Genomic DNA, 26,840 nt, shown 5'->3' with positions numbered 1-26,840 from the left:
CCAATCAGTATGTACGATCTAGGCCTAGCTTATTGATCTGCGTCAGGATGGTCGGCAAGTTCGCGACTTTACGGTCACCCTTTCAGATGATGATATAAAAGCTTATTCCAACTTGGCAAGCTTGGCCATCTTCACAGTCTTCACACACGACGGTACCGCACATTTCGAAACATGACTTCGAACACGAATGCTTCGAATCCCGGCAAGATGGGTGAGAGGCCCTCCATTGAGAAGATGGAGAGGACCGTCTCCGACAGCGAGTACCATCGCAACATGACGAGACGAATATTATGGAAGATGGACACAAGGTAGTTAATTCCGCCTGTTATCCATCTTTAAGGATTTCTATGGGACATCGACATCATTAACCAACACAAGCACAGAGTCCTGCCTGTTCTTTCCCTTCTCTTCCTTTGCTCGTTCCTCGATCGGGCCAACGTCGGCAACGCCAGAATTATCGGTCTTGAAAAGGATCTTAACCTCTCCAATACCCAGTACACGCAGGGTCTGGCAGTCTTCTATGCCACATACATTGCGAGGTACACCACCGTCGCCTACAAGTAACACAGGCTTATATTGGTTCATCACTAACATTCCACCAGTGAACTTCCGAGCAATCTGCTCCTCAAAAAAATTACGCCCAAGATCTGGCTGCCCCTTCTCACCATCGTCTGGGGTGTTATCACCATGTGCTTAGGATTCGTAAAGAACGTTGGAAGCTTCATCGGTGTGCGAGCCCTGTTGGGCATCGCCGAGGGCGGCCTCTTCCCAGGAATTGTGCTCTATCTTTCCGGCCTATATACCCGCCAGGAAATGGCGCTGCGAATGGGTATCTTCTACACCGCTGCCTCTTTGTCGGGTGCATTCGGTGGTCTTTTAGCACGGGGGCTTTCTGCGATCGGTCCACGTGGTGGGTTGGAGGGCTGGAGATGGATATTCATCATCGAAGGATTGATGGTGAGTTCAACCCTTAACTTAACACCCGTGCAAGCTGTGTGAAGGGCGAGACTAAAACTATGATGTCTTCAGACCATACTGGCAGGTCTGGTGGCATATCTCCTGCTTCCAACCAGTGTAACCACTGCTCCTTACCTGACCGAGGAGGAGAAGGAATACGCTGCGAGGAGGCTTCAAGGAGACACTGGCGCAGATACCGCGAATGGGACCAGGTAAGACAGCGGACAAAATGTATGGGTAGTGATCCTAGCTAACCGGTTTCGCCTTGCAGTCCCGTTTTGGAACGAGAGGAGAGGTTCAGGTGGTCTGAAGTTCATCGTGGCGTCTTCAACCTTCAAGTTTGGCTAACAGCTACCGCGTATTTCTCCCTCGGGGCGGGGCTTTACAGTTTTGGTCTCTTTGTAGGTTTGCCGTGCGCTCTGCGCTTTGCATCTTCTTAAGACCAAGATTACTGACATGCCTCAGCTCCCAACCATTCTCAACGATCTGAAGATTACATCCAACCCCAACCAGACCCAACTGTGGTCGGTTATCCCATACGCAGTTGCCACTCCAGTCACAGGTCCGTTCCCCTAGAAATCCTTTTGGCTCCTGTCCAACTGACAGCTGACACAAACGTGTAGTTCTCATTGCCTTTGCCTCTGATCGCCTCAAACTCAGGGGCGTCATGATGCTCTTCACTCTTCCCATTGCCATCATTGGCTACGCCGTTATTGCCAATGTCGCCTCTGCCCATGTTCGTTTTGCTATGACATCGTTGATGGCGATCGGCATGTACAGCAGCATACCATGCATTCTCGTTTGGAACACCAACAATTCTGCTGGGCACTACAAGCGAGCTACCACTTCAGCTTTGCAACTTATTATTGGAAACGCGGGCGGTTTCGTAGCTAGTAAGTATTCTTATTCGCATATATCTTATCTGAGTTTGTCCACTGACCAACGCTCAATTCAGCCTTTGTTTATCCTCCAAGGGATGCACCTTTGTATCACAGAGGGCACACGATCCTCCTTGGTCTGCTGGTTTATGCTTGGTTTGCGTAAGTGCTGATTGCGCTGTTGGGTTGGTAGAAGAGCACGCTTGCTAACGCTTTGCAGGGTCCTCGCCAATGTGCTTTGGTGCAACAAAATCAACAAGGACAAAGCCGCTGGGAAGTATGAGAAATACGAAGGCTGTGGGGACGACAGAGACCCAGCTTTCAAGATGATCCTGTGAAGCGCTTTTATATCATCCTATCAGTACAGTACTAACAGATGCATTTTTAAGGCGTAAAATCGATAATAGGTATATGTTTTCCAACAGACCGCGGTCAGCCACCGTTCAGTGAATGTAACCTGCAAGGGTAGACGCTTTTCCTGATCGTCATTCCGTTTTATCCTGGATCCTTCCGTCCAGCCGGTCAATTCCTTCCACCGCCAACTCCAAACAGATACACCTTCTCCGTGCCCTTATTGAAGATTTGCGGCTATGTTTCCCCGCCACCATATCGTAGTTCTCTATCCGTGACGCCTAGAAACACACCCACCCGTCTGACACTGATCCCAGCCTCGATCCATCGCGCGCACATATTACTTCTCCCTATATGACATTACCTCTAACTTCCGCCGAGCCTATGCAGCAAAGCACAACGGCCAAAATCCCTAGGCCATTCCCCTTCGATCGGCGCCGCTGGTCACTTCTGGAGGCAGAGTACCGTGCAATCGAGATTTATCAGGGGGATACAGTGATTGCCGTCTGTGGCAAACATGCTTGGGACGCCCGAGAGAGATAACGAGTTGTTGAAGACGGTGCAAATGGGGATAAGATGGACAAAAACGGGAGGGTTGTGGAGGCCGGTCGCTGTTAGCAGGAGTATGTTTCCTGAAGGAGTAGACAGTAAGTAGGGACTCATCATTAGAACCCATAATGAAGCTCAATGAAAAAAGATGGTTAGGTACAAACATACATAATTAACTGTAGATAAGACGTTATTGTAGGGGATACGAAAAAAATTTAAACAAGAAAAAAAGACAAAAACATTGCGGTTTGTGTGGATCGAACACACGACCTTCAGATTTATGAGTGAAGTGGACTTCAGTCTGACGCTCTCCCAACTGAGCTAAACCCGCTTATTGGTGGAAACGAGTTAAAGTCTCTACCTATGAGGCAAACCATCTTGAGGCAACGATTGTACGTAAACAACCCCCTTTTTTTTCATCACTGCCGTATCACGGGCAGTCGCTTGTTGAAGCCGGGGAACCACATGTCACGCTCCAGATCTTCGATATCCTCACCTAGTCTTTTTCTAAATTGTGTCGTTGCAGCATAAGAAAGGACTACAGTATCCCCAACTAATGTGTTAAACTACCGCGAATCTTTCCTTCTTCTCTAGTCTCTTGCTGAATGGTCTTGGGCTTTGATCATTGTTGGGGAATCATATCATGTTCCCTTGATTCCAGGCGACCCGAGCGCAAATCGTATCACAAACGCAGCGCCATGTGCAAAATCCAACCATCTAAAAGACGGAAGGCACGCCCTTTCGAACAAACAATAAAGATCAGCCGGCGCACATCTTTCAAGTACCTATGCATTTTGCTTGGTGACGTTGTCTCGTTCCGGAAACAGGCCGCATTAACTACCGACACATCAGCGCCGGTATTCCTGAGTTTCTCAGGTCATTCTCAAACCTACCTAAGAGGAACAGGACAAAATAGGTTAAGAAAAGTCAGGAAGTCGAAACCTCAAGCCAGTGCACAATCATGTAATAGTGTAGCGCCCTGCATTGGGGGGGGGGCTTCAGTGGGTTAGCACTAACGCTCGGAGTGGCATAGGATCCACACCCGGAAGAACCAGGATGTGTAAGCGATAGTGCTGCCTCTAGATTTAGTACCTTTAGCGATTGTGAGCTAACAGCTCGGCATAGTAGAGTGCCTCTAAGCAGCCATCCCTGTAAACAATCGTCTGCCCGAAAATGAACCACGATTGTATCGTAGCATGTATAAAGCAGAACGGCAAAGGACTACATGACTGTAGCAAAACATGTACAAGCAAGAATGAAATGTATCGGATCTGTCGTGGGTGATGGAAAACAGCTTTGGCGTCAAAATGTAGTCCATTTGCACAACTCAACGCAGGAGATACTCTTCAAGTTTTTAGAAGAAGAGACACTAATTTGAGGAACACAGAAAAGAGAGATTGTGAACAGCCACAGTGGAAAACAGGCATATCGTAGATAATAGGGTGAGAAGATAGGTGCATGCGTGTTGGCTGGCATATTAAGTCTCTCACTGTTATGTACCGCAGGCTTCACAAGCCGTGATCTGGAGACTTGGTACCCGTAGGCTCGAGCCGTTGACGATGACTGTGAGACTGCTACACTCGTATGCCTATAGGATGTATCAAAATGCCAGTTGAACGTACGGCAGTGCTCACCAGCAACCGGGATTCTTGGATGGTTCTTCTACTGGTTGGAAAGATCAACACCGAGCTTTGAATTCTGACGTCCTGGCGTGTCGCTTCGTCGAGATAATAGGGAAGGATTCGGAGAATGTCATTGCCATAACATGTTGTAGCTTGTAGGACTCGCAGATCGTGCCATCCTGTACACCAGTTTGTTAGCTTGAGATACAAAGGCAAGAATAGCAGAGAAAGAATAACTGTACCCAGATCCTCAGGCGCGATCCTCCACGCAACGGCCGTCCTTATCCTCCACCTTCTCATCTCCCCAACCACCTAACTCAAAGCCGGCACCATCGAAGCCCTCCCATCCCTCCTCCGTAGCCGCACCTACACAAGAGACCACATACATCCACCGTCTCTCGTCCTCGGGAAAGTCCACGCCTCCAGTAGCAACGCACAACCGCTCCGACTTGGCCGAGTTGACATCAGCAATGTACGCAATCACCCTCTCAGCCTGCGAAACATGGCAGACAGCCGCATACGTTCCATCGCGACCCAATAGACTGACAAAGCTCTGGGGGCCAATGCGCAGCTTGTTCGACGGAGGCACGACGTTGCCTTGGTGGTTCTTGACCCAAACTTGTTGCGCAGGGAGCCAGACCACGGGCTCGTCGGCGGCGGTTCCAGTGGTAGCAGGAACGGATGGGGAAGAGAATTCGTTATCTCTGAGAAGGAAGCGACTAGATCGACGGCGCGAGGGAGGCGGGATGACGTAGCGGGAGCGGCCCGGTGGGATGGTTGGAAGGGGGTTTGTGGTGTGCGGTGAGGGAGCTTCGTAGCGGAGCAGGCGAGCGGCCATGCTGGACTTGATCTCGGGGGTTACGGTAATGTTGATGCCGATGTAATTAACGCAGCCGTCAGCAAGAAAGCTGATGGAGGGGAGCGGCTCTCGGGCGGCTTCAGCCATATTGATAGCGGCGGACATTGAAATTCGTAGGCAAGATCAAATGTGATGGCTAACTGCGTTGCGTTGTCAGCCCTGTATGGTTGTTGCCAGTCCTTAAATCGCGAACCAAGGCAGAAATGGTGGTTCAGGTGCAGTTGCGCAGGTTGGCGTTGGTCGGCGAGAAAGTCCGTACAGTGGGAGACACATCGATGCGGGACCAAGCCCAGTGAATGGAGTCATCGACCGGACATGTCGAAATATGCAACCTTGAATCCTGCAATGCAGGCCAGCTTGGGACGATGAGCCTGCAAAACCCATTCCCATACCTGTCGCGGTCGGATATTCGTTTGTTTTCTTTTCGTGCATGATGAACAAGTACAGCAGATGAAAATATTTCTAAATGGTATTCAATCAGTCGCATTTCCGCCCTGTTTCCAATGCTTTCTTTTCCATCCCGTTCTCCATCTCTTTTAAGTATCAGCCAGCCATCCTTCGAGGCAAAACTAGATCCATTAGTACCCACACATCTAATCCTCCGCCGCCCAACTTCCACAGCCACAATGGATGACTTGGACTCGGACTCGGACTCCTATATCTCTGACACGTCGACGGTCGACTTTGACCAACATCACGCCAGTTCCACCAGTAACCCCGATACCACATCCTACGCGCCCCTGTTCATTGAAGCAACGGAGGACGCACAAAAGCTCCAGAAAATGAGCTTGGAGCTTGCATCTACAAGGATGGAAATCATGAAACTCAAGGCCGCTGGTCAAACCCAAGAGGCTGTGATTCAAAAGCTTAGAGCTACTCTTGAGGAGGAGAGAAAGAGGATAGCAACTGGCCAAGAAGAGGCGCTACAGCAACACAAAGAAACCATCCGGAGGCTGAGAGAGGAATATACAACTGCAGTGGCGGAAAATGACGAGAAAGAGCACGCCGACTCAGTCATGACTGCTCTCAGATTGGAGGTTGCGGGGTTGCGAACGTTCCTAGACTTGACTGAGCAGCACCGCGATAAGGCTGCGAGCAACAACATTGACCTTCAGCAGCGTCTGGAAGCACTGGAAGAGGACGTGTCTTGCATGAGTAAACTACTGCAAGCTAGGTAACGAAGATCTTAGGTGGTCTCTGGCGGCGCACCGACGCAAAATCGAAAAGCTATGCGGTGCAGAGAACAAGATGGCCCGTATCGAGAAGGTATTCAAGGAGTCATTCAAGAATGCCGGCACATCACTCATATCCATCAACGGTGTTTATGACTTGGAAGGGTCACTTCAGCTGTTACTCGAAAGGGACAAATCCAGGGCCAAGGAACTTGACGATATCAAGAAACAATTGGTTGAGGCCAAAAATGCTAAACCATCCGAAGGAGGGAATGACGAGAGACCAAGAAAGTGGTGGTGAATGTCTTTCGATTGAACGAAGACAGGGAAGGAGATATGGCGAGGAAAGAAGACAGAGTGGGTGGCCATTGCTCCTGATCCTATTGACATAAAACGGAAGGCACAAGGGTAGTGCGTGGGATGGTCAATTGTGCCTTCCCTCTTTTTCCACACATCAAATCTAAGACCAGCACACCTACCAAAATCCAAGCCCTAACACAATTTCTCGCACACTCCAACTTTCTCACCATTTCAGGAGTCCATGCAGCCAAAGGTCAGCAACCAAACCCAACCTCGAGGCCACAAATCATTCCACAATGTCCGCACAATCCCCCAAGCGCTCCACGCAGCCAATGCAGCCCAACCAGGCCACGGCCTCACAAATCCACGCTGACCAAGGCCCCTCCAAACGCAAGGCAATGGAACAACCTCAAGACGGCCGGCGCCCAGCACTACCCGGTACTCTTCCCTTCATGTGGAACCTACCTACCACACCTTCTCTCCCCATCTTCAACGCCGACTCGACTCCCGTCATGTCTGATGACGAGTATGAACACGAACTTGAGCTCGAGAACGACGAGATCATAGACGAACTTCAAGAGGCCCAGGAGCAGCTGCATGAAGCAAAGAAGAAGATTGCTGCCCTTGAGAAACGTTTGAGGACCTACCAAGTCATTGTTCTCCTGATGGACTACAAGACCACAGAAATTGCCGAGGAGTCTGGAAACGAAAAGAGTACACCTGAGCGTGAGGCGGAGGCTCTCAGGGCCATGTACGAAGAAAAAGAAGAGGACAACCACAAGGACGATGACGAGGACAAGATTGAGACCTTTCGTGCGGTCTTTAAGGATATCGAATGGGCAGTGGAGGAACATCACAGACTCGTGGATCAGGCCCTTAAGGAGATTGAGAGTGGGCGCACTGGACCGGCGGGCAGATCTGCTGGCTACAAGCCAGGGCAACTTCCCCTGTATATATTGGACAAGTCTCATTGCACTCTTGGGGTCGATGTTGATGTGCTGAAGGACCTCTTTGAAGAGATTGTGGAGCAGGTAGGGCTTAGGGAGTAGTTTGTCATGCTATGGTCTGGCCTGTGTTTCTGGAAGAGAAGGTCTGCTGTTAGAGGCATCAAAACACCTCGACAAGTTGAAATGCTTGTTGGTCACTCGTTCACAATTCTTAGGTATCTTTCCATGTAATTCGATCGCGTCTGATGTGGGAGGTGTATTTTACTGTAACTTAAAGACGCAATATCTTACTTTCAGAGAAACGCGAGTGTGGGGATCCCCATTACACGGTCCTGCACCAATTTCAGCTGGCGATCCCCAAGCTCCAGCAACACCTTTCTCAGTTGATCCTCGGGCTCGAACGCCTATGCGATCTTCAAAGCCGGGCTAGCGCGACCATTTGCTCATTTCGTAAGTTCAAGTGAAGCAAACCAATTCCGCGTTTCACAACAACAGGATGGACAGCTTTACTGATGTGACACGCTCTCGACAGGTACAATCCTCCGTTGGTAAATCCACATCGCAATGGCGCGCAACGATCCTGCTATACAAGACGACACGCCGAACAACAGCAGCACTCAAATGCAACCTATATCTGCTTCGGCTGTGTCTACTCACCCTGCCGTCACCTCAATCCAGTTGCCGCACCTGGGTGACTTCATCAACAAGCTGGTTGATGACGCCTACAGGTTTCAGAACCTGAGTGTTGAACTTGATCAGACCAAGGAGAAGTTGCGCGAGGCGGAGAATAAGATTGCTGAGCTAGCGATCGACAACCAAACCATACACGAAGATTTGAAAAACGTCAGAGAGCTTCTCGGCGTTGCCAGGGATGACGAAAGTTCTGCCAAGATCCAGCTGAGGGTTCACGAGGACGCAGTGGAGTGCCTCAAGGCTACTTTGAGAGGCATGGATTCTGCTTTGCGAAAAATGGGCACGGCTTTGAAGGGATCCATTCCCAGATCAAAGATCGCGAACTACAGATCCATCCTCGACAAGATTCACCAATGCCACATGGAGAACACTCTTGCTGTCAGTTCCATCCTCACGTATGACAGAGAGAGGCGCAACAACCCTAAAATCAACGAGCAGGTTAACAAGCTGAACGAAGCAACTAGTGATATCACTTCCCACTTCAACGCCCTGTATGACGCTCTTGAGTCCGATCTCACGGAAGCCAGCATCTCCAACGTTTAGTCACTGTTCATGGTCAGTTCAACGCCAGCGACATCTCCCTGAGTCCCTGGGTTCAGACTTTGATCAGGGTAAGTTTGATTGGGTTTACACTGTTTCTCTTGATTCACTAGTCTAACCTGTGTATGTACTACGCGCAGAAATGGATTTGATTCTATGCGGACCATTTTTTCGACTGTGCGAACGTAAAAAGAAGAAGCAAATGATGCCCTATCTGGTTCTCGAGATTCGTGAATTGGAATCGGGTTCGATTGCATAAAGGCCATGTATGATGGTAATCATATGTGACGGGTGTGTTGTCAGTTTATTGCAGGGATTCTAGCAACGAGAGGAACAGAGATGTCATCAAGAGGTCGAGGATAGGTAGTAATCAAGTTGACCTGTGATTGTCTAGAAGTCATGTGGGTAGGTAGTTATTCGCTCCCATCTCTTGGCTTGGACATGTCATGGTTACTTGGTTGGAGTTGGTGGTTTCGATATTGCAAGCAGAGTTATTTCGATGGGAACGCGAAAATACAACGTTTCACGATTTGCCACACAACTGAACCGAGCTACCTATATCATAGTTTCCGTTGCTGTGACACTCTTTCAATATTCAGTTGGAAGGTTAGGCCGAGTGAGAAGGTTCAGGTTGCTTTTCCGCTCCTTCCCTCTTGGTTCTATTTCGCAATTTTTTTGGCCACTCTGTTACGACGGAGGTTTGTTTTGCTCATCCCACCATCAGCCAAACCTGTAATCCAAGCTCCGCACCTATACAAAGATGGAAATGGATAGAAGCCAGCACCTCCCAAGCATTGGAAACTCCCGTAAACTGGATAAGGCTTCAGCGCACTCCAAGCCAAACTTGCGCGCATCCCAAGTTTCAAGGTGTAAACTTGATTGTTTCAGCCACAAACTTTAGCACTACAGAACTTCGTATATGAGAAGATTCATGCTATGCTTGTCATATCGGCACGTGGTTCTACTTGGCTTGATATCCGGAATTGCATAGAGGTACGCAGCACCAGCTTCTGCAAACACACGGCCACAACACGGCCTTTCAAAATGCTATAAATGGAAAGCTGGTCCCAATTGGTAGAGGCCTGCTTGTAAATACCTCTACTGTAGATATTGGTTTACGTGCATAAAGTTAAAATGTGGTCTGAAATGGTCCTCATAGCCTCAGAACGAAGGGGTGAGCGGATGTTAGACTCGGAGTGCGCTGAGGTTCAATTTCTTTTGTAAATATCACCAAGACTGGTTTATCATTTCACCCTCCTCCGAGTGTCATTTTCACAGGTTCACATGGTCACATGGACGTGTTAGTCATCTTACACCTTAAGACACAACCTGCTGTGGCAATTTTCCCATTCACTGGGCTTTCCATTCCCCGTGGCTCCCTTCCGCTACTTACCTTTTCACCACAGCCCTCCTGGTTTCTCAGTCCTCTTCCCTCACCTCCACAGAATCAAGCCCTTATCTGTCGTCGGCTTCCCACCTCTATCACGCGCAACACTTCGGAGCATCGCGACAGGCACGATCAAGGCTGTGCACTTTCCATTTCGATTTTTCGATAGTTATCAACCACCATGGAAGAGAACTCGGCCGACCCTTCTCGGGCGGCGACCAAGCTTACCACTCAAAGCCCGTTGCTTCCTTCTCGACCTTTTCACAACGGCACCGAGAATGGCTTCCAGTCCTCCTCACTGCCCCACTTGGGTGACTTCATCACGAAGTTGATCGAGGACGCGTACAAACTCCAGAGCGCGAACGCAGAACTCGAGCGCACCAAACAGCTTTTGCGAGAGGCCGAGGACAAGCTTGCTTCTTCCGAGGAGAGCAAATCTCATTTGAGTACAGAGATTGACAGAACAAAGCAACAGTTGCGTCAGGCTGAGAATGCGCTCAAGAGAGAACAGAAGATGACCGAGCGACTCGAAGCAGACAATATGTCGCTCAAAGCTAGTCTGCGCAACCACCAAGACTTGTTGAACGGCACTGAGAGTCTTCGCATCAGGGCGGAAAACACGCTGCGAGCAGTTGAGAGTCGCACAACCATCCTCGAGGCCGTTATCAGGAAGAAGAATGAGGCTTTGGAGCAGAAAGATGAGGAGATGCAGTTCAGGATTCACAGCTACAGAGACTACCTGAGGAAGATTGAAGGCCAGTTTCGAAAGACCTGGTCGATTATCCGCCTACTCGCTGCCTCCAACTTTTGTGGGGTGAAGGACGGTCTCATATCTGGTATCTTCAACAACCATGACGTGCTTGAAGAGGGGTTAATATTGGCGGAGATCACGAGGGAGATGGATGGGGAGTTTGTTGAGTTTGTCCGGGAATTCAGGCGGGATCTTCGCCGCACCAGGGGTTAGCCGAATGGGAGGGCAGATCTTGAGGAATAGTAGGCGTGTGAGGTGTGAAGGAATTTTGATGCCACAGCTTATTGTAGAACATGTATGACTAGCAATGAAGGGTTCGAGACAGAGGCCTGAAGTCCTTCGTGTATTTCGAGGAGGGTATAATCGCCAAGGCATCAAAAGGGGTGTTAAAACCTCACATCTTCAACCAAATTAGATTTGAGACGAGGGCGGACTCCCTGAGGCCAGCGGCACTGAAAGATGGTTGATCACGAGCCACCGTCCTTTTTTTCTTGCGCACGTCTAGAAGCAAGAGAAAAACCGGGAGAAAACAGGGTGCCGCAAAGTCTCGGAGCGTTAATTTTTGGGTTCCCAGGAAATCAGGCATAGTCTGTGAGCAAACTGCCCGAATATGTGCGCTTTATGCCCGCAAAAAATACCTCTAGTGGGGGAAACATAATGCTACCATAAGGCACTGTAAACTCGATTTCTCCAATTATCTGCCTTTTCCTACGTGAAAATGTTCAGAATCACCGTCATGCATAGAATTTCTGTTGAGCATAAATGTTGCAGTATGCTTACAGATCATGCCTGATTCCTGGAAACCTGAAAATCAACGCCGCGAAACTTTGCGGTAGATGTTAAAGCCACAGATTATGCACGCTTCGCGGTATGTGGGTGATGTGCCCGGATTTCTGTACATCAATTTCCAGGTTTCGGTCAACAAAATTTGCTCTTCTATTTCCCCTCCCTACCTACTTATCTGCTCTCTCTCTTCTTAGTCGACTCTCTCTTTCCCCTTTCTCTTCTGTCCTTCTCACTGTTCTTCATTCATAGGACAATCATCGTCTCCAAATACCAACCACTAAGCTCGTCAGATCTCGTGTACAATTCAAGTCAGGCACGCCGCAGCTCAAGCCACTCATTTTCTTATGTTCCCATCGGACGACATTCCTCCGACAAGCAGTAGGTATTCCACTTGCCCGCCCCTTCCTCTTACAGCCCAGCCACAAGCTCACGAGGGTGTCGTTTACAGTTCGAGATAGAATGCAACTCAAGCCTCTCGGCGACACGAACGCTCACGTAGCGGGCACCTCCAGCGAGCAACAAACCGTTCAGAAGTCGGCAGAGGCAAACGCACCTAAGATGGACAACACCATGTTGGCAGCGGAGAACGAGAAATTGACAGCGGAGCTGGAAGCCGTCAAGCAAGAGCTGCGCACGGCACAGATCAAGGCGGAAATGGAAGAGCAGGCAAGGGAGCAAGAAGCCGGAAAGCAGCAAAAGGCAAACGAGAGCCTCGAGGCTGCCCAGGGAAAGATTTTTTCGGTCAATGAAGCCAATAACGACATGGTTTTGGCCTTCCATACCACTGGACACCAGCTGCACAGGGCGACCGAGGAGGCCATTTCTGCTCAGCGTGAACGGGATGCTCTCCAAAAGGAGCTCGAGGGCATCAAATTTGTACGAGACGCCCTCAAATCAGCGCTCAGGGCGAAGGAGCGTGAGTTGTGCAAGAGCCGGGCAGCAATGTCTCTTCAGGGCGAGTGCCTCGAAACTACCAAGGAGCGATTGCTTGCGGTGGAAAACATGCTGCACAATTCCCGGAAAACGAGTACCACTGTGACTTCGGAACTTGAGTTCACCAAGCAGATACTTAAAGGCGCAAACGATGAGATTTGTGCTCGCGCATCTGCACAGGCTGCTCTACAAACAGAGCTCGAGGACACGAAGCACAAGCTGCACTTGGCAGTGAAGGAGAGGGCGTCCAGCGAAACGGAGAGGACCCTTCTGGATTCATCGCTCGCGATGACCAAGCTGCATTTGAGCAGGGTAGATGCTTTACTTGCTGCTTGTGTGTCAGAGAACAATGTCCTGAAAAGTTTTCTTTCGGGTCATTCCGCCACCATCGAAACCGCAGTCTCCCAGATTTCCGACAAGATTGCTGCCATCGACCATTCTATCGCGGGAAGATTGTCTGCTTTCGAGAACTCAGTCATCTCTACCATGGGCGAGCTGTACAGCGGAGTTCAGAGCAACGTGGAGCTGGTAGAGGGGCTCAAGCTTCGGTTGAGCGAAGCAAAGCTGCCGGCTGGTGTTCTTGAGGCCACCACGGCTACGGCTGAAGAAAGCAAACAGTGCGCTGAGAGCAACTCATGGAGATTATAGATGAGCCAACACCCATGCCAGCATCTATCAAGCTGCGCTTGCGAGAGGTAGTAGAGGAGATCAAGCGTCTCACGCAGGCGGGTAGCGTCGCTGAAGATCCTGATGACGCTGATCCGGAGACCAGTGGTGAGGTCAACGAGATATTTGGTGACTATTTGACCCACGTCATGGAGAACATGGTCAAGGAGGAGAAAGCAGTCCAGGAGGCTATTCGCAAGGCTAGGGAGAGGATTATCAAACACCAAGACTGGTTGTACAGGTTCCGTAAGGTGATTGGGCAAGATGAAAGCTTTTTCGATGAATTGACGCATCACAGGTTGCGTTTCAAGTGTTGGAAGCGGTGCGAATCTTTGATCAAGATTCTTTTCGAAGTGGAAGAGCAGTATGATGATGTTATAGATCACTTGGATACAATTCTGGAAGAGTGTGACGAGATGGTGGAGGCCCGTGAAGCTGTGCTGGAGCTATGAAAGCCAGAATCAGGGATGAGGTTTGGATCAATGACTGGCTTGGCATGGTAGGAGGGTGATGTGATGTAGGTACTTGACTGATAATCCACAACATCTTTCAGATGTTGCAGAGCAAATCTTGGCTACAGCTGTTCGGAATTTTAGGGTTGATGTTGGGGAGATGAATCGAAATTGGAAGTTTTGTTCAACGGCAGGTGAGAAAGGTCGCAATCGACAGGGGCAGTTAGGCTCTGTAGTAGTGCTGTAACTGGCGTGTTCCGGCTGCGCAGATAGGGCACGCCTTCCCTAAATTTCTTTCCAGTTTGCAGTCACCTTCTGTCTTCGATTCGCGAGAGGCCATCCCTTTCCGTTTTTTCCAATTTTTTTTTTTTTTTTTTTTTTTTGGTCTTTTTTCGAAGAAGAGGGGCATTCGCTGCTGCACATCTTATTCCCTCAGGCGGCGGAGGTAGAGCGCTGAGGATCGGAGGTCGGTTTCTGTCTGTTTCCCCAACCCAACTCTGCTGCCCATCTTGTAGATGTCAAGTGGGCTACCCCTATCTTGTGCATTGCCGAATCCACAAATGTAAACAATCACCAAGTGTATCTCGTTCATTGTGTCACACACTCACAGTGATCCTCCAGCTCCCGAGTCTCAAAAATTATATCTGAACCTTAGTTTCTAACGTAGGACGACAACATGATGTTTGTAGACACTTTAAATACCTAGGTATTATCTACCCCTTGCATACCAAAGGCGGGAAGACGGGATTGACATCTAATTCCTCCAAACGCAGGGACCAAGCCACGTGTTACACTTACGTAACTACCAGAAGCTACTTCCCACAGAAGAACCAAGTATGAAAAATGAGGTAGGTCTTCTTCGGTGCAACATTTTGCACAACTTTCCACGCTGACCCCTCCGTGCCCGGATACAGTGGAAGAATGGTCACCGAGAGTTTCCCATCTCTCTGCCAGAGAATCTTTGGTCTGGACACACAAACATCAATCGTCTCAAGTCAGCAAATTCCCAAGGAGAGCCATATGTTTCCTTCACGAGACACCTTTACCGTACGGCTGGAGATTCCCATCATGCCCCACAGCAACACTGCAGCATTCAAAGGGATAGACAAGAAACTTACGGAAGCCTGACACCCTCTTGACCAGTAAACACCGTGGCGATCGCACCCTCAGAGCCCGCCGCTCCCACCGACGTCCAAAGATTCTCCTGCTGATTCCACCCCATGCGCTTGTACGACAGTAGCTCCGTGTACCGGGCGTTGAGGATCGCGATGTGAGCGAACTGAGTGTTCGGCGGACTGCCCGCGGCCATTGGCTGGTGCACTACTACCCTACACACCTTGTCTTCCGGGCTGGCGCCGTCATTGGAGTCGACGCCGGCTTCGCACCAGGGGCAAAAGCGCTCGCCGATGGAGGACCAGTCGTTCCAGTTGGCGTCTGCCCGGATATCAAGGATCTGAGAGTTATTGTTGGCCTGGGAGTTGCCTGTGCCCGGAGTAATGGATTTGGAGGAGGCACCACCTGGACCGGAGAGAGTATTGGGTGCTGGGGAGGCCTGGGCGGGGTAGTAGCCGGTGAAGATGAAGATGAAGACGGGAAGGAGCGATGCCAACATCATGGCTGTGAGGGATGGATAAGTTGGGAAGGAGAGAATGAAGTTGGTTCAACTTGCTGAAATCCTGGATGAAGAAAGTGAAACTGTGAAAATATCCAGGCTGTTTGCAAGTGTCCCAGGGATTCACGGACGGGGGCCATTGATGGTTTGTACTTCCTGGTTCCCTCTGATGCCCAGTAGATTGACGGGATACAATTGAATTAGCCTTGTGGCACGAATTGACGGCATGTTTCTTTGACGATGGTGACGCATACAAAGATTATCAACCCCCTTCCCGCACCAGCATCCTGACAAGAAAGGCATTCTTTTGTCCTCGATATTCACTGAACAACAAAGCCTAATCATAACTTCACTCACGCGATCTGGTTACCAACGCACAGCAGAGCTCGAGATCAGAGATTATCCGCTCCAATAATAGCACACACGGTCAAATTTTGTTGTTGCTCTTAATGAATTCCACTTCTGACCTCACCAACCCCCCACCATAACACCATCGCACGATAGCATACAGCCTTTTTTTCCGCATCACAATCACGGAAAGTCAGTCCCGCCAATGATATCCCGCGTATTTACACAGCAATTGAACTTCTTCCTATACACCACCCACTCCCCGCCGGGCGCCACGCCCTTGGCCCCTGCATAAGCCGCCCATCCATTTGGAAACTCATCCGAAAACAACTGCGGAGGAGTATAGTTTTCGTTAGAACGAACAGAGTAGCTGAACGATGGACTACATATGTGTTTCAGTTGTGACCATTAGCATCTGCTTTTGCAAGCTTGAACGTTGATCTCTATACGGTCCAATGTTGATACATCTGCCGCCAAGTGGCAGAAGATAGAAGACCAGGAAGAAAAAAAGATGTAGAGAAAGACTTACGGCCTCAATGATCCATCCCCCCCTTGCTGTTCCTCCCTCCCACCCATGTGGAAAGTCGCCACCCCCGGCGCGCACCTCGTCGGCCTCGTCGGCAAGTCCACCGACATGCCGTAGCCCATCCGGCTGTAGGAAAGAAGCTCGGTGAAGTTGTTGTTCATGATGGCGACGTGGATCGCCGGCTTTTGGGGCGGTGAGGGTCCCGGTCCAGGGCGGTCGGAAATGGGCTGGTGAACGAAGGCGTGGCAGAACGAGTCGAATCTGAACTCTGGAAGACCAGCCATGCTGTCCGGGACCGTCCAGTAGCACCAGGGACAGAAGCGGTCAGAAACGAAAGATTGGGCGTTTCCGTAGCAGGCGGAGAGGAGGAGGAGGAGGGAAAAGAGGATAGTGAGGAGGTACATTATTGTTTCGATGAAAGTCTTGCAAAGAATGGTTCTTGTCAAGTATGTACAGATGCTAATACCGGAAAAGACCACAGTGATGAAGAACTCGGTGTATCGACGAGGAGGTTTGTGAAACAGTGAAAGATGATGGTATCCGGTTCAAACACCAAATTTTTAGAGCTCTGAAAAGTATCTATCTGCTAACCAGAGCGTACCTTGGGAGGAAAAGAATGAAGTTGATTAACAATGGTCTGAAAGAGAGCAAGTAGTTAAGTAATATCCCCAGTAACCCCAGGCGCCAGGTGCTGTATGTAGGTAGACAAAGAGAACGCTCATCAATATATAGTAATGACAATGGAGGTTTAAAGTACTCCAATTACGCCATTTCCACACGAGGAGTCAGCCACCTTCAGCACCGAAACATTTTCTCTTTGAAAAGAAAAATTGAAAAAACTCTCCTTCAAGCAAGTCATGATTCTCGAATATATTTGAATTCAGATCGTGAAGCAAGAGTTGACAAAAAGTTTGCGGTTTGTGTGGATCGAACACACGACCTTCAGATTTATGAGTGAAGTGGACTTCAGTCTGACGCTCTCCCAACTGAGCTAAACCCGCTTGATGTATGCTGGTGTGAACCTGGTTTTTATATATGGAGCATGGGATGCATGTTCCAGAATGCCAACATCAACGCCATGATTTCGTTTGTGATGACTTTGCCGATTATGAATCATGGGCTATCTATCGAGTAAGCCTTCTAGAAGGGTACAAGACTTCCTGTCTTGAAACGGAAACACGAAGTTTGTAGAAAACTGAGAGCGACTGGCGCGGAATTCCAACCCGTTGTTCCCATCTCCCAAAACCTCACTCACTTCCTCGGATTATTTGGGTTATTTACAGCATAGTGATACACTCCATTGTGCCTCTCCCACCAGCTTGGCCTATGAAACGCCACTGGCCTCGTCAGCTCGCTCGTGCACTGACTATTGATATTCCTCCTCCTCTTATTCTCCTGGCATTTGCACCTGCATCCTGTCCCTCCCTCCGACGGCAGTGTCATCCTGCCCATGTCACGCAGCGCCTTGTTACCGAGGAGTTGCTGGTCCATCGGTGCATTTCCCGGACACTGCCACAGCGTGTCATGCTCGTAGCCAATATCCGAAAAGTGATGAATCTTCTCGGGCGGGAGAAGCATGTGCACGGCGAGCGTGTGCACCGGCGCATCGCCCCAGCGCTCCGAGTAGAAGCCGCCTTTGCTGTCCAGGTAGCGGAAGTAATCCTGGTACTCGCGGCCGCGGAAGAAGTCCAGATTGGCAATCTCAAAGTTGCTCCAGTAGTGGCACATGTTCCACTTGTTGCCGGAGTTGTCGTGCTCCCGTACCCGAAACAAGCCGAGAAACCAACGGACGGGCGCGGGGAACCACATCACTTGTAACAAGGCGTTCCAGGTGGGCGTCCGGGGAATACCCTTTTCGATTCGGTAGTCGTCGGTGGTCTTGAATAGGGACGGGCAGGTGTCGCCAACCTCCCAGAGCGCTATCGTCCAGCCGTAGACCTTGTCGTGACGAGCCATTTCCGCAAAAGGGTCGTATGTGAGGGCACAGCTGTAGCGTACACTTGGCTCGAGGCGCCAGTACCACTTGTAGGGCCTCAGGGCTTCGAGATTGTAGAACTCGCTGTTTTTGCGAAAACATCAGGGTTAGCATGTGGACCTATCACACCAAACACATCGGGAGACGTACCCAGAGTAAAACCGACACATGTGATGATAACTCTCCATGTCACCATAGCCCACACCTCGCTCACCCTGCTTCTTCATCTGCAATCTGGCCTTTGTCTTTTCCTTCTCATTCATTTCCTCAGGAAACCCCCACTTTCCCTTCTCGATGACCTCGAACCTGACCTCAGTCCCATTGCTCACAGCCCTGCTTAGTACATCCTTGAATTCCTCTGACCACGGAGCGTCGTTCAGGAACATAATCGGGTAGTGAAACCACCGGTTGAACTGCCGTTCGATATTCGCCACTGTTGCTTTTGCACCTTCAATTTCGCTATTCCGCGCCAGCATGACAAAAGTGGCGTTCTCGCGCGGCTGCGCGGCGGTAACCGACGGGTCCAGACATCCTGTCGCGAACGGCTGGTCGAGATCCTGATGAGGGCGCGCAACGCGCGTGCGGTAGAGATGAATGGGCAGATCGATAAGGTATAGGACCAGGAGCGGTAATGCGAACTTGAGAAGGAGCTTGATTCGGCGTCCATTGCGCCCTGAGCGCCGAAGTCGTCGAAATTGCAACATGAAGATCTGTCCTACTCGCGCCGGCAGGTCAAACGCGAGAGGCAGCGTGCCCAGCCGGGAAGATGTGCGGTGGTGGTAACCCATCTTTCAATTTGGAACGTGAGATGACAGATGGCCCAGCAGTTTCTACCGTGTGGCTCTGTGAGCTTGGCAAGCGCATCTCAAACAAATACAAACATCAAAGATCGCCAGATGATGCAGGTTGTGGTGGTAGCGCAAAGTGGCATTTACACAGTAAGACGATGATCAACTCTGCTGCCTACACAAGAGCAAGGGTACAGCCGCACAAATAGGACAAGCAACAGGTTTTTCTGTGTCGTATGTCCATAACGGAAATTTTCTAGTTGATAGCGCTGTTTTCTTTTTGACTGTCATAGCTTGACTAAACGTCGAACAAGGGCGAGAACAAAGAAAAACAAAGAGAACTGAAGTGCCCGAACCATCAAACCTAGAGGTACGCAACCAAACTTGACGTCAATTGCCACTGAGCGTTGACGGGTTAGGTAGTGAAATCCTTGGGGTTGGTGATGATTGACAACCAAGGGCGCACACTACTATGTACCTACCGAGGTACTGTACTTACGATGCTACAGTGATTTCAAGTTGTCCTAGCTTGACTGTGTAAGGTAGGGCCGTAAGCCGTTGCTGGCCAATGAAAAGCTCAGGTGCTGCAGTGATGACCGCACATGCCTACAAAGGGACGCTTCGGCTCTCGTGTCCAAAATAAATTTTTGAGGCAGGAGAACGGTGAGACGCGGTGATTATGAGCTTGTTTGTACACAGTAGACAAATACTGAGCGAAACCGCAAATTCTGAGGACAGTCACGACAGTGTAGACAATACGTTGCCTTCCACCGGTGCACGTGAAAGGGGTACGCACAGCCAACCGAATCAATTTGGGGATGCCAGCTAGAACGCAACAACTTGAACGAATGGAGACAGGAAGTACACTATACATACACTTGCATACTATGCAGTAGGTATCGACGTCACGTTCTTTCAAGGCAAACGATTTTGCACACTTCTCTGATACAAAGTTAAAGCCTCCGCAAACAAATAACACATCGGTTGCGGTCACAAAGCAAAGCCAGCGAATGACGGCGCATACAAGTAAGCGGTGGACGCCGTGCTCCGGGAGCGGTGCCTGAAAATCAAAGGGTCACCGCCGGCGCTGGCCAACGGCTTTAGCCCCCACGGCCCCATACTTTTCCGACATCCACACCGGACGCTCTCGGAGACCTTGTTGGTCCGGGAGTCTGCCAAGCCGGCTTGTTACGTGAGAGAAACTGATTCTCCTCGGACGGCCGCCATCACGCTAACAACTGGTGGGACCGTACACATAGCCGTGCCAGTGATGTTTCATGTTTGATGTTTTCCAGAATCCAGAGAAGTCTTGAGAAAGGAACCGAGAAGCCTCTCCGCCATTCCAGAGTCCAGCCACCCTGCCCACCCCGCCCCGGCGATTTGCAAAGAAAGTTTTTTTTTTCTTGCGTGGAATCCCTGTTGAGCCCGCTTTGTCCTCCACCTAGCCCCTCCACTTAAGGGCCAGATACCGCCACTTCTTGTTCACAGTGACTGAAGCTGAAGAACGTGCATTCTTTCATTTAGGAAAAGAGCATCATCTTTTTGTTGACCTCGTCCCTGAACGAGCAGGAGACAGCCCTGACCATCACTCCCGACCTTGGAAGCTATCTTTCGAGACTCGAGATAATCTGTCGCCCAAAGGAAAAACCCCCGGATAAATGACCCTAGGTCGAGCTCCTAATGCAGAGGACAGCTGCCTAAAAAACCATCAGCAGCCCCCCGCGGGCGAGTCATTGTCAACACTCCCGATCTTTATCGATTCCAGCGACCAGGAAAAGGGCGGATCGTTCGTCTCAAAGCGTGAAGCCAACTCAGACGAGCGGGACTCGGGACCGGAATCCGACACCATCCAAGACCTCAGCGACAGCCCTGATGATGAGGGCGTCAAGTGCGAGAACGGCCTTGCCCGGCAGCCGTCTGCGGCGACCACCGTAATCGACTTTCCCGAAGGTGGCCTGCAGGGCTGGCTGGTAGTGTTTGGGTCCTTTTGTGCCATGATATCGGTGTTTGGACTCATCAACTCTGCGGCCGTCTTTGAATCATATTTTTCGACACATCAGCTTGTCAACCACAGCGCATCCGAGATCGGTTGGATCTTTTCGCTCTACCTCTTTATCGTCTTTTTTGTGGGCATCCAAGTTGGCCCCATTTTCGATCGGCATGGAGCGCGCCTCCTGGTGGCCGTGGGTAGTCTGCTGGTTGTCCTCAGCTTGATGTTGTTGAGTCTCAGCAAGAGTAAGTCCTTACAACACTTCCGCCCCTAGTTGTGGATGGCATATGGTGCTAACGACAGACACAGCTTATTATCAAATCATGCTGACATACCCTGTGCTCGGTGGCTTGGGCGGTGCCCTTCTTAACTGCCCTGCGTACGGGTCGATCACACACTTCTTCCACGTGCGCCGTGGACTGGCAACCGGTGTTGCTACCATTTCCGGCGGCATTGGCGGTATCATGTTCCCCATCATGTTGCGGTATACCCTCCCCTCGATTGGGTTCCCCTGGAGTTGCCGCATTCTTGGCTTCATTATGCTCGGCCTCGCCGTGCCCGCCAACCTCTTTATCAAGACTCGTCTGAAGCCCAAGATCAGCCAAGACAAACCCAAGATGTCGTCACTTTTGCCCGACTTTTCCGGATTCCGAGACCTTCGCTATGCCTTTTCGGCGATCGGCATCTTCTTCATGGAGTGGGGGCTGTTCATGCCCCTGACGTACATTGTCTCGTACGCAGCGGCGCATGGTCAGGATGCAACCGAGAGCTACCTTCTCCTATCGTACCTCAACGCCGGGTCTGTGTTGGGCCGTGTGCTCCCCGGTCTCTTTGCTGATCGCATTGGACGGTTCAACGTGGTCATCATCACCATCTCGCTGTGTGTGATTCTCGTGTTGGCCATGTGGCTTCCGGCAGCCATGTCCAAGTCGGTGCTGATCGGATACGCTGTGCTCTTTGGATTTGCGAGCGGAAGCAACCTCGGCCTTGTACCCGTATGTCTTGGACAGTTGTGCGACGCTCGCCAATTCGGTCGATACTACTCGACGGCCATGATGGTGGCCAGTTTCGGCACGCTCAGCAGTGTACCCATCGGCGGCGCCCTGTTGGAGATGGGCTCTGCTGAGACGGGCTGGCGAGCCGTCATCATCTTCTCGGGCCTTTCGTACTTCGTCGCCCTGGCGTGTTATACGTCCGCCCGCGTTCTCGCTGTCGGCTTCGACCCGCGGGTCAAGTTCTAGTCATGTGTTGGATATTGGATATAGAGAAAAAGCAATTGGATAGCTAGATACCTAATGTTAATGCGAAATGATCAACGGCGCAAATAGTTCTCTATTTTGCAATTGATGAAAGTGTCGAGAAAAAAAGTAAAGGAGAGGAAGAGATGGGATGGGAAATGTAAATGAGAGCCCAGGCTACCTCAAGGTAGGTAGGTACTCTGGATTTGCGATTCACACCCCCTTCCCCTTCCCCCCACCCCCCCAAACGTTGTTGGCTCAGCCCACTGTTCCGCTAAACCCCACCGAATGCGTAGGGCTCAGGTACCCGCGACGCCCAAATCGCGGGGTAATTTCTCAGCAGGCCCCGCCGCCGACCAGAAAATTTCAACCCCACCCGACATTCCGTCGCAAGCCTTCGTCGCCAGTGACGCGGGGCGAAAACAAAATTAAAACATTTCCCTGGCAACAAACAAAAGTTACAAGTCAACAGCCAGCCGTCCTCTTTGACAACAGTATAGCCGCGCTCGACACACAATGGCTGGCGAACTAAACGCGGCACCGGTTCTGTCCACACCGGAAGATCACCTATTCGAATACGCAGTGGTCCCGACCGATGACCAGACCAAGGCGAAATCAGATGATGAACTCCGCGACATCTACGAAATCACGAGGACAGCGAAGGAAGTTGGAGAGGGAGGATGGAGGAGAATTGGCCTACAGTTTCCCGACCACATGCTTTGCGATGCCCCCAGAGTGGTCCAACTTCTAGAAGCAGAGCTTGCTTCTCTACCACAACCGACAGTGCCGACGTCTACCGCAGACTTGCAGTCAACGGCGACAGCCTGCCCCGAGCCCTCCACCACGAACAACGGACAATGCGGTCGCAATGTCCAACAAAACGGTACGGGGTGTGGATGTGGTAAACAAGCTCCCGCCCCAGTGGAATCACAGCCCAAGGCCCGTCGGGTATACGTCCTCGCCGATACCTCGTACAGCGCCTGCTGCGTCGACGAGATTGCCGCCGAACACGTTAACGCTGATGTCGTTGTCCACTACGGCCGCTCGTGCCTCTCGCCTACTTCCCGTCTTCCCGTAATCTATGTCTTCACCAAGCACATCCTCGACCGCGATGCTGCCCTCGTCAAATTCGAAAAGGAATACCCAGATAAAGAGGCCAAGGTGGTCCTCATGGCCGACGTTACATACCAAGTTCACGTCCCGTCATTATTGTCCGAACTCCAAAGCGGTGGTTACGTCAACTTGCTAGCCACCGAGATTGTTCACAACCCCATGGGCAGGATACCAAACAGAAAAGTTGTGGACGCCCAAGGCAAAGAGGTGGAAATCAGCCATGGCAGCGAAACCTCGACGGGTCTGGATCTCCGAGACTACTCCATTTTCCACATCTCCCAACCGCCAACCGCGCTCCTCCTCGCCCTGTGCTCCAGAGTTAAGAACCTTTACATCTTCCAGACCTCTTCTGATAGCTCCTCGCTGTACTCCGCTCAGCGCCTCCTTGGCCGCCGTTACGCCCGCCTCCTCTCCCTGACAACGGCTGGCATTATCGGCATACTTGTCAACACCCTCTCCGTTTCCAACTACCTTTCCTCTATCGATAGCATCCGCAAGCAAATCGCTGCTGCCGGGAAGAAAAGTTACACAATGGTGGTTGGAAAACTGAATCCAGCCAAGCTTGCCAATTTTGCTGAAATTGACGGCTGGGTGGTGGTCGGCTGCTGGGAGAGTTCTCTTATTGAGGATGATGCCGGCTTCTACAAGCCCGTCATCACGCCCTTTGAGCTCGAGCTCGCCCTCGCCAGTGACGATGAAAGAGTTTGGACCGGCGAGTGGTGGGGTGGCATCGAAGCTGTCAAGCCACCAATCGACGAAAAGCCTGGGGAGAAGAAGTCCGAGGAAAATGAGAACAACGAGGCACAAGATACAGCCGGTGCCGAGCAAGCCTCTGGTGATGGCGAATTGGACAGCGAGGAGGAGTCGGCACCACCCGAGTTTGACTGGAGGACAGGAAAACTTGTCAGCCATAGTAGGCCTATGCGCATGGCCGCGTCGAAACCCAAGAGTGCAAAGAAGGAGGATTCGTCTGACAAGCCAGATGCGCCGCCACGGTCAAGCGCTTTGACCCTTAGATCCAAAGCCCAGGAATTGGCATCAGTCAACGGCGTCGTTAGCCCCGGTGCAGAGTATCTTCGTACTCAACGGACATGGGTCGGTTTGGGTACCGATTTCGACGAGGAGGCCAGCATGACGATTGAAGAAGGTAGAGGCGGAGTGGCTAGAGGCTACACGGTTGGCGGAGAAGGAGAGAAGCACTTGATGTCCTGAAGAAGAGGGCATTTGATCTAGGTAGCCACGATTGGACACGAATATAGGTAGGAGTGATACCCACAGAAAAGCGAATGGATTGGAAATATCTTGGACTCACGAGCGTGACGTTGGGGCCACGGACACAACTCAGTTGTTGGACTTCTTCGCCACTTGGGACCTATCTGCTTCCATCCTTTACCATCACCGACGGAGTACTACTGTACCGGACGGGAGTACTACTGTAACCACCACGACCACCACGACCACCACGCCTGAACTCGGTCAATTCTCGCCAAACGTTAGCGATGAGCCCGCCTTTCCCTCACAGGTGCCTCAAACCTTCGCTCCCACTGGATTTCGACACATGGGCACACAAGCAACCTGGTGGACGATCAACCGTGTCATCCGTGGACCTTCTAGCCTTATACGGCGGGGGTGGTGTTGGCTCCCTCGTCTCCAATCGGTGCGCCTCCATCTCGTACTCTTCCTGCTGTCTTCCTTCTCGATGCTGCTGCGGCTGTTCTTGACGCATTTCTTCCTGCATATAAGCCATGGAATAAGCTCCATCCAGTGGTGTTCCCGTTGTCGGCGGTACCCTGATTCTCACGCGAGTTTCTGCCTGTGGCCAGTTCCGATACAAAGGACGGTTAGGACCAGCATGACGCAGCCATCCCGAAGTTGTTTGGATCACTTCCCTTCCCTCCCTGCCTCGTACTTTGCTTCTGGTGCTAGATCCATGGCTGCCACCGTACGGACGGTAGTGGGGGGAGTGCGGGTAAGGGAGGTGGATATGTTCTCTTCTCACGCCGCTGGGTCCTACGAAAGTGGGGAGGGGGGATTGGGGTTCGAGCTCATCGCTCTTCTTCACTCGGAAGCAGCATTGCCAGATGGTCGAGCCCAGAATGGCAACGGCAAGGGTGCTGAAAAGAATCAACATGGGGATCTTGAACTTCTGATAGAAGCCATCTGCCGGGATGCCTGCTGGTCCGGTGTCATCGGCGAGGGTGGAGTTAGCCTGAGAAAGTTAACAACACGACCTCACAATGAATTATGGCTCGTGGAGAAATGATGCCGGATCTGGTTAGCTCGATACTTACCATGCCTTGTGCCTTGCTTGCCGACGTCTATAGCTTCTGATTAGATGCGGAAAGATATTCAAGGTTGTGGGCTCGGACAGTTGTGGATGATGACAATTTTCTTTCATGGAATGGCGACTTTTTCGTTGCCTGCGTCCACCTTTCCAGAAATAAGTTAAAGGAAAAGCCAACACCAGACAACCAAGGAAAACGTCCTTTTCATTTCATCAGGGAATACAAATCGAGAATCAAATTTCCGTGCGTCACTTCGACAACCGACACCAAATGGCCAACAATATATCTGACAAGACAGCGAAAATTGTAACTTCCTATTGTTCATGATCGCGAATTGTGGAAGCAGTGATCAGATGAACCAACCAACGCCTGGGAAATGAGCATGGTGCAGTGAGGAAGTTCGGACGAAAACCCTCGTGGCCTCCTCTCGGTCCCTTTTTTCCCTTACTGGAATTATACCTCTTGTCTCTGACCTCTGGCCCCGAAGTTGCTCATATTATTCCAGCCTACCGGTACCAGACACCCACCAAGTCGTGTGTTCGCACCGCCATACCTCCCAGCTAGTGTGTATCCACGCATCAACGCATCGATGCATCAACAGCCTCGGCCCGTTCCGCCACTGCCCCTCGAACCATCCCATAACCGCTTTTCAATCTCCATCACCTCTTGACTCCACGGTCACGGCCTCATCTTGTTAACACGTAATTGACCGGGTGCGCCGGACCTTCATTATCTCCGCTCTACCCTGCTTATGTCCTTTGTCCCGGGCACGCTGAACACCGGCACTTTCGCCGCTCTTGGTAATGTTGTCCCCAATATCTGCCCTTGGGGCAGTTCGTACTTCGCGTCCCTCTTCTAAATGCGCAGGTGATGGTTTCCACATGTGCCAGGTCACCCTCTCGCCGCCACCGTCGAGGAGGAAGATGAAGGCGAGTATACTGCAGAGGCAACCCATTTCTTTTGCGATTTGACGGTTTCGATCGGTGATGAAGTTTCGGTGCACTTGTGACGTTATAGTTGTGTTACCGGACTTGAGGGAATGATGGAAGGTTAGTGATTCGACGGTTTTGTTGAGAGACAGAGTGACCGTCGGCAGACGTGAGTATTCGTTCTACGGTCAGT

The 26,840-nt window shown here is 50.9% G+C and overlaps 12 protein-coding genes and 2 non-coding genes across 14 annotated transcripts; 8 read left to right on the top strand and 6 right to left on the bottom strand.

Annotated features, from left to right (window-relative positions):
* Positions 1 to 171: 171 nt before the first annotated feature.
* Positions 172 to 2,173, top strand: NCU06159 (MFS transporter; the record flags this gene model as incomplete). The annotated part of the gene is made up of 9 exons (XM_954928.3): positions 172 to 308; positions 384 to 539; positions 603 to 957; positions 1,030 to 1,169; positions 1,229 to 1,358; positions 1,423 to 1,519; positions 1,581 to 1,850; positions 1,913 to 1,997; positions 2,056 to 2,173. 9 exons carry the CDS (start codon positions 172 to 174, stop codon positions 2,171 to 2,173), a joined length of 1,488 nt encoding a protein of 495 aa, XP_960021.3.
* Positions 2,174 to 2,977: 804 nt separating this feature from the next.
* On the bottom strand, positions 2,978 to 3,066 carry NCU15328. The gene has a single exon. It is a non-coding gene; the product is annotated as a tRNA-Phe (tRNA).
* A 1,541-nt stretch (positions 3,067 to 4,607) lies between these two features.
* NCU06160 (hypothetical protein) lies at positions 4,608 to 5,303 on the bottom strand (the record flags this gene model as incomplete). The annotated part of the gene is made up of 1 exon (XM_954929.1): positions 4,608 to 5,303. The coding sequence occupies one exon, from the start codon at positions 5,301 to 5,303 to the stop codon at positions 4,608 to 4,610; it is 696 nt and encodes a 231-aa protein (XP_960022.1).
* Positions 5,304 to 5,842: 539 nt separating this feature from the next.
* Positions 5,843 to 6,689, top strand: NCU06161 (hypothetical protein; the record flags this gene model as incomplete). Its single annotated transcript, XM_954930.3, has 2 exons — positions 5,843 to 6,371; positions 6,457 to 6,689. 2 exons carry the CDS (start codon positions 5,843 to 5,845, stop codon positions 6,687 to 6,689), a joined length of 762 nt encoding a protein of 253 aa, XP_960023.3.
* A 261-nt stretch (positions 6,690 to 6,950) lies between these two features.
* NCU17203 (hypothetical protein) lies at positions 6,951 to 7,839 on the top strand. The gene has a single exon (XM_011397059.1). The coding sequence runs from the start codon at positions 6,985 to 6,987 to the stop codon at positions 7,735 to 7,737; it is 753 nt and encodes a 250-aa protein (XP_011395361.1). The 5' UTR covers positions 6,951 to 6,984; the 3' UTR covers positions 7,738 to 7,839.
* Positions 7,840 to 8,199: 360 nt separating this feature from the next.
* NCU17202 (hypothetical protein) lies at positions 8,200 to 8,871 on the top strand (the record flags this gene model as incomplete). Its single annotated transcript, XM_011397058.1, has 1 exon — positions 8,200 to 8,871. One exon carries the CDS (start codon positions 8,200 to 8,202, stop codon positions 8,869 to 8,871), a length of 672 nt encoding a protein of 223 aa, XP_011395360.1.
* Positions 8,872 to 10,436: 1,565 nt separating this feature from the next.
* NCU06163 (hypothetical protein) lies at positions 10,437 to 11,219 on the top strand (the record flags this gene model as incomplete). Its single annotated transcript, XM_011396943.1, has 1 exon — positions 10,437 to 11,219. The coding sequence occupies one exon, from the start codon at positions 10,437 to 10,439 to the stop codon at positions 11,217 to 11,219; it is 783 nt and encodes a 260-aa protein (XP_011395245.1).
* Positions 11,220 to 12,251: 1,032 nt separating this feature from the next.
* On the top strand, positions 12,252 to 14,129 carry NCU06164 (hypothetical protein; the record flags this gene model as incomplete). Its single annotated transcript, XM_011396944.1, has 2 exons — positions 12,252 to 13,299; positions 13,374 to 14,129. 2 exons carry the CDS (start codon positions 12,252 to 12,254, stop codon positions 13,841 to 13,843), a joined length of 1,518 nt encoding a protein of 505 aa, XP_011395246.1. The 3' UTR covers positions 13,844 to 14,129.
* Positions 14,130 to 14,483: 354 nt separating this feature from the next.
* Positions 14,484 to 16,733, bottom strand: NCU06165 (hypothetical protein; the record flags this gene model as incomplete). The annotated part of the gene is made up of 5 exons (XM_954934.3): positions 14,484 to 14,809; positions 14,962 to 15,460; positions 15,587 to 15,687; positions 16,063 to 16,185; positions 16,333 to 16,733. 5 exons carry the CDS (start codon positions 16,731 to 16,733, stop codon positions 14,656 to 14,658), a joined length of 1,278 nt encoding a protein of 425 aa, XP_960027.3. The 3' UTR covers positions 14,484 to 14,655.
* Positions 16,734 to 17,241: 508 nt separating this feature from the next.
* Positions 17,242 to 17,330, bottom strand: NCU15329. The gene has a single exon. It is a non-coding gene; the product is annotated as a tRNA-Phe (tRNA).
* Positions 17,331 to 17,345: 15 nt separating this feature from the next.
* On the bottom strand, positions 17,346 to 19,242 carry NCU06166 (alpha-1,2-mannosyltransferase). Its single transcript, XM_954935.3, has 2 exons — positions 18,455 to 19,242; positions 17,346 to 18,388 (listed from the first exon to the last, which is right to left on the bottom strand). The coding sequence occupies exons 1-2, from the start codon at positions 19,090 to 19,092 to the stop codon at positions 17,581 to 17,583; spliced, it is 1,446 nt and encodes a 481-aa protein (XP_960028.3). The 5' UTR covers positions 19,093 to 19,242; the 3' UTR covers positions 17,346 to 17,580.
* Positions 19,243 to 20,119: 877 nt separating this feature from the next.
* NCU06167 (MFS monocarboxylate transporter) lies at positions 20,120 to 22,403 on the top strand. Its single transcript, XM_954936.2, has 2 exons — positions 20,120 to 21,327; positions 21,392 to 22,403. Exons 1-2 carry the CDS (start codon positions 20,751 to 20,753, stop codon positions 22,321 to 22,323), a joined length of 1,509 nt encoding a protein of 502 aa, XP_960029.1. The 5' UTR covers positions 20,120 to 20,750; the 3' UTR covers positions 22,324 to 22,403.
* Positions 22,404 to 22,713: 310 nt separating this feature from the next.
* Positions 22,714 to 26,035, top strand: NCU06168 (diphthamide biosynthesis protein 2). The gene has a single exon (XM_954937.2). The coding sequence runs from the start codon at positions 22,837 to 22,839 to the stop codon at positions 24,643 to 24,645; it is 1,809 nt and encodes a 602-aa protein (XP_960030.1). The 5' UTR covers positions 22,714 to 22,836; the 3' UTR covers positions 24,646 to 26,035.
* On the bottom strand, positions 24,950 to 26,673 carry NCU06169 (hypothetical protein; the record flags this gene model as incomplete). The annotated part of the gene is made up of 3 exons (XM_954938.1): positions 24,950 to 25,642; positions 25,725 to 25,751; positions 26,443 to 26,673. The coding sequence occupies 3 exons, from the start codon at positions 26,671 to 26,673 to the stop codon at positions 24,950 to 24,952; spliced, it is 951 nt and encodes a 316-aa protein (XP_960031.1).
* Between the last annotated feature and the right edge of the window lie 167 nt (positions 26,674 to 26,840).

Source organism: Neurospora crassa, linkage group VII (assembly GCF_000182925.2).
Source record: "Neurospora crassa OR74A linkage group VII, whole genome shotgun sequence".
In the NCBI taxonomy this organism is placed as follows: Eukaryota; Fungi; Ascomycota; class Sordariomycetes; order Sordariales; family Sordariaceae; genus Neurospora; species Neurospora crassa.
The sequence above is the reverse complement of the archived record's forward strand: the minus strand, read 5'-3'. Positions and strand labels throughout refer to the sequence as shown.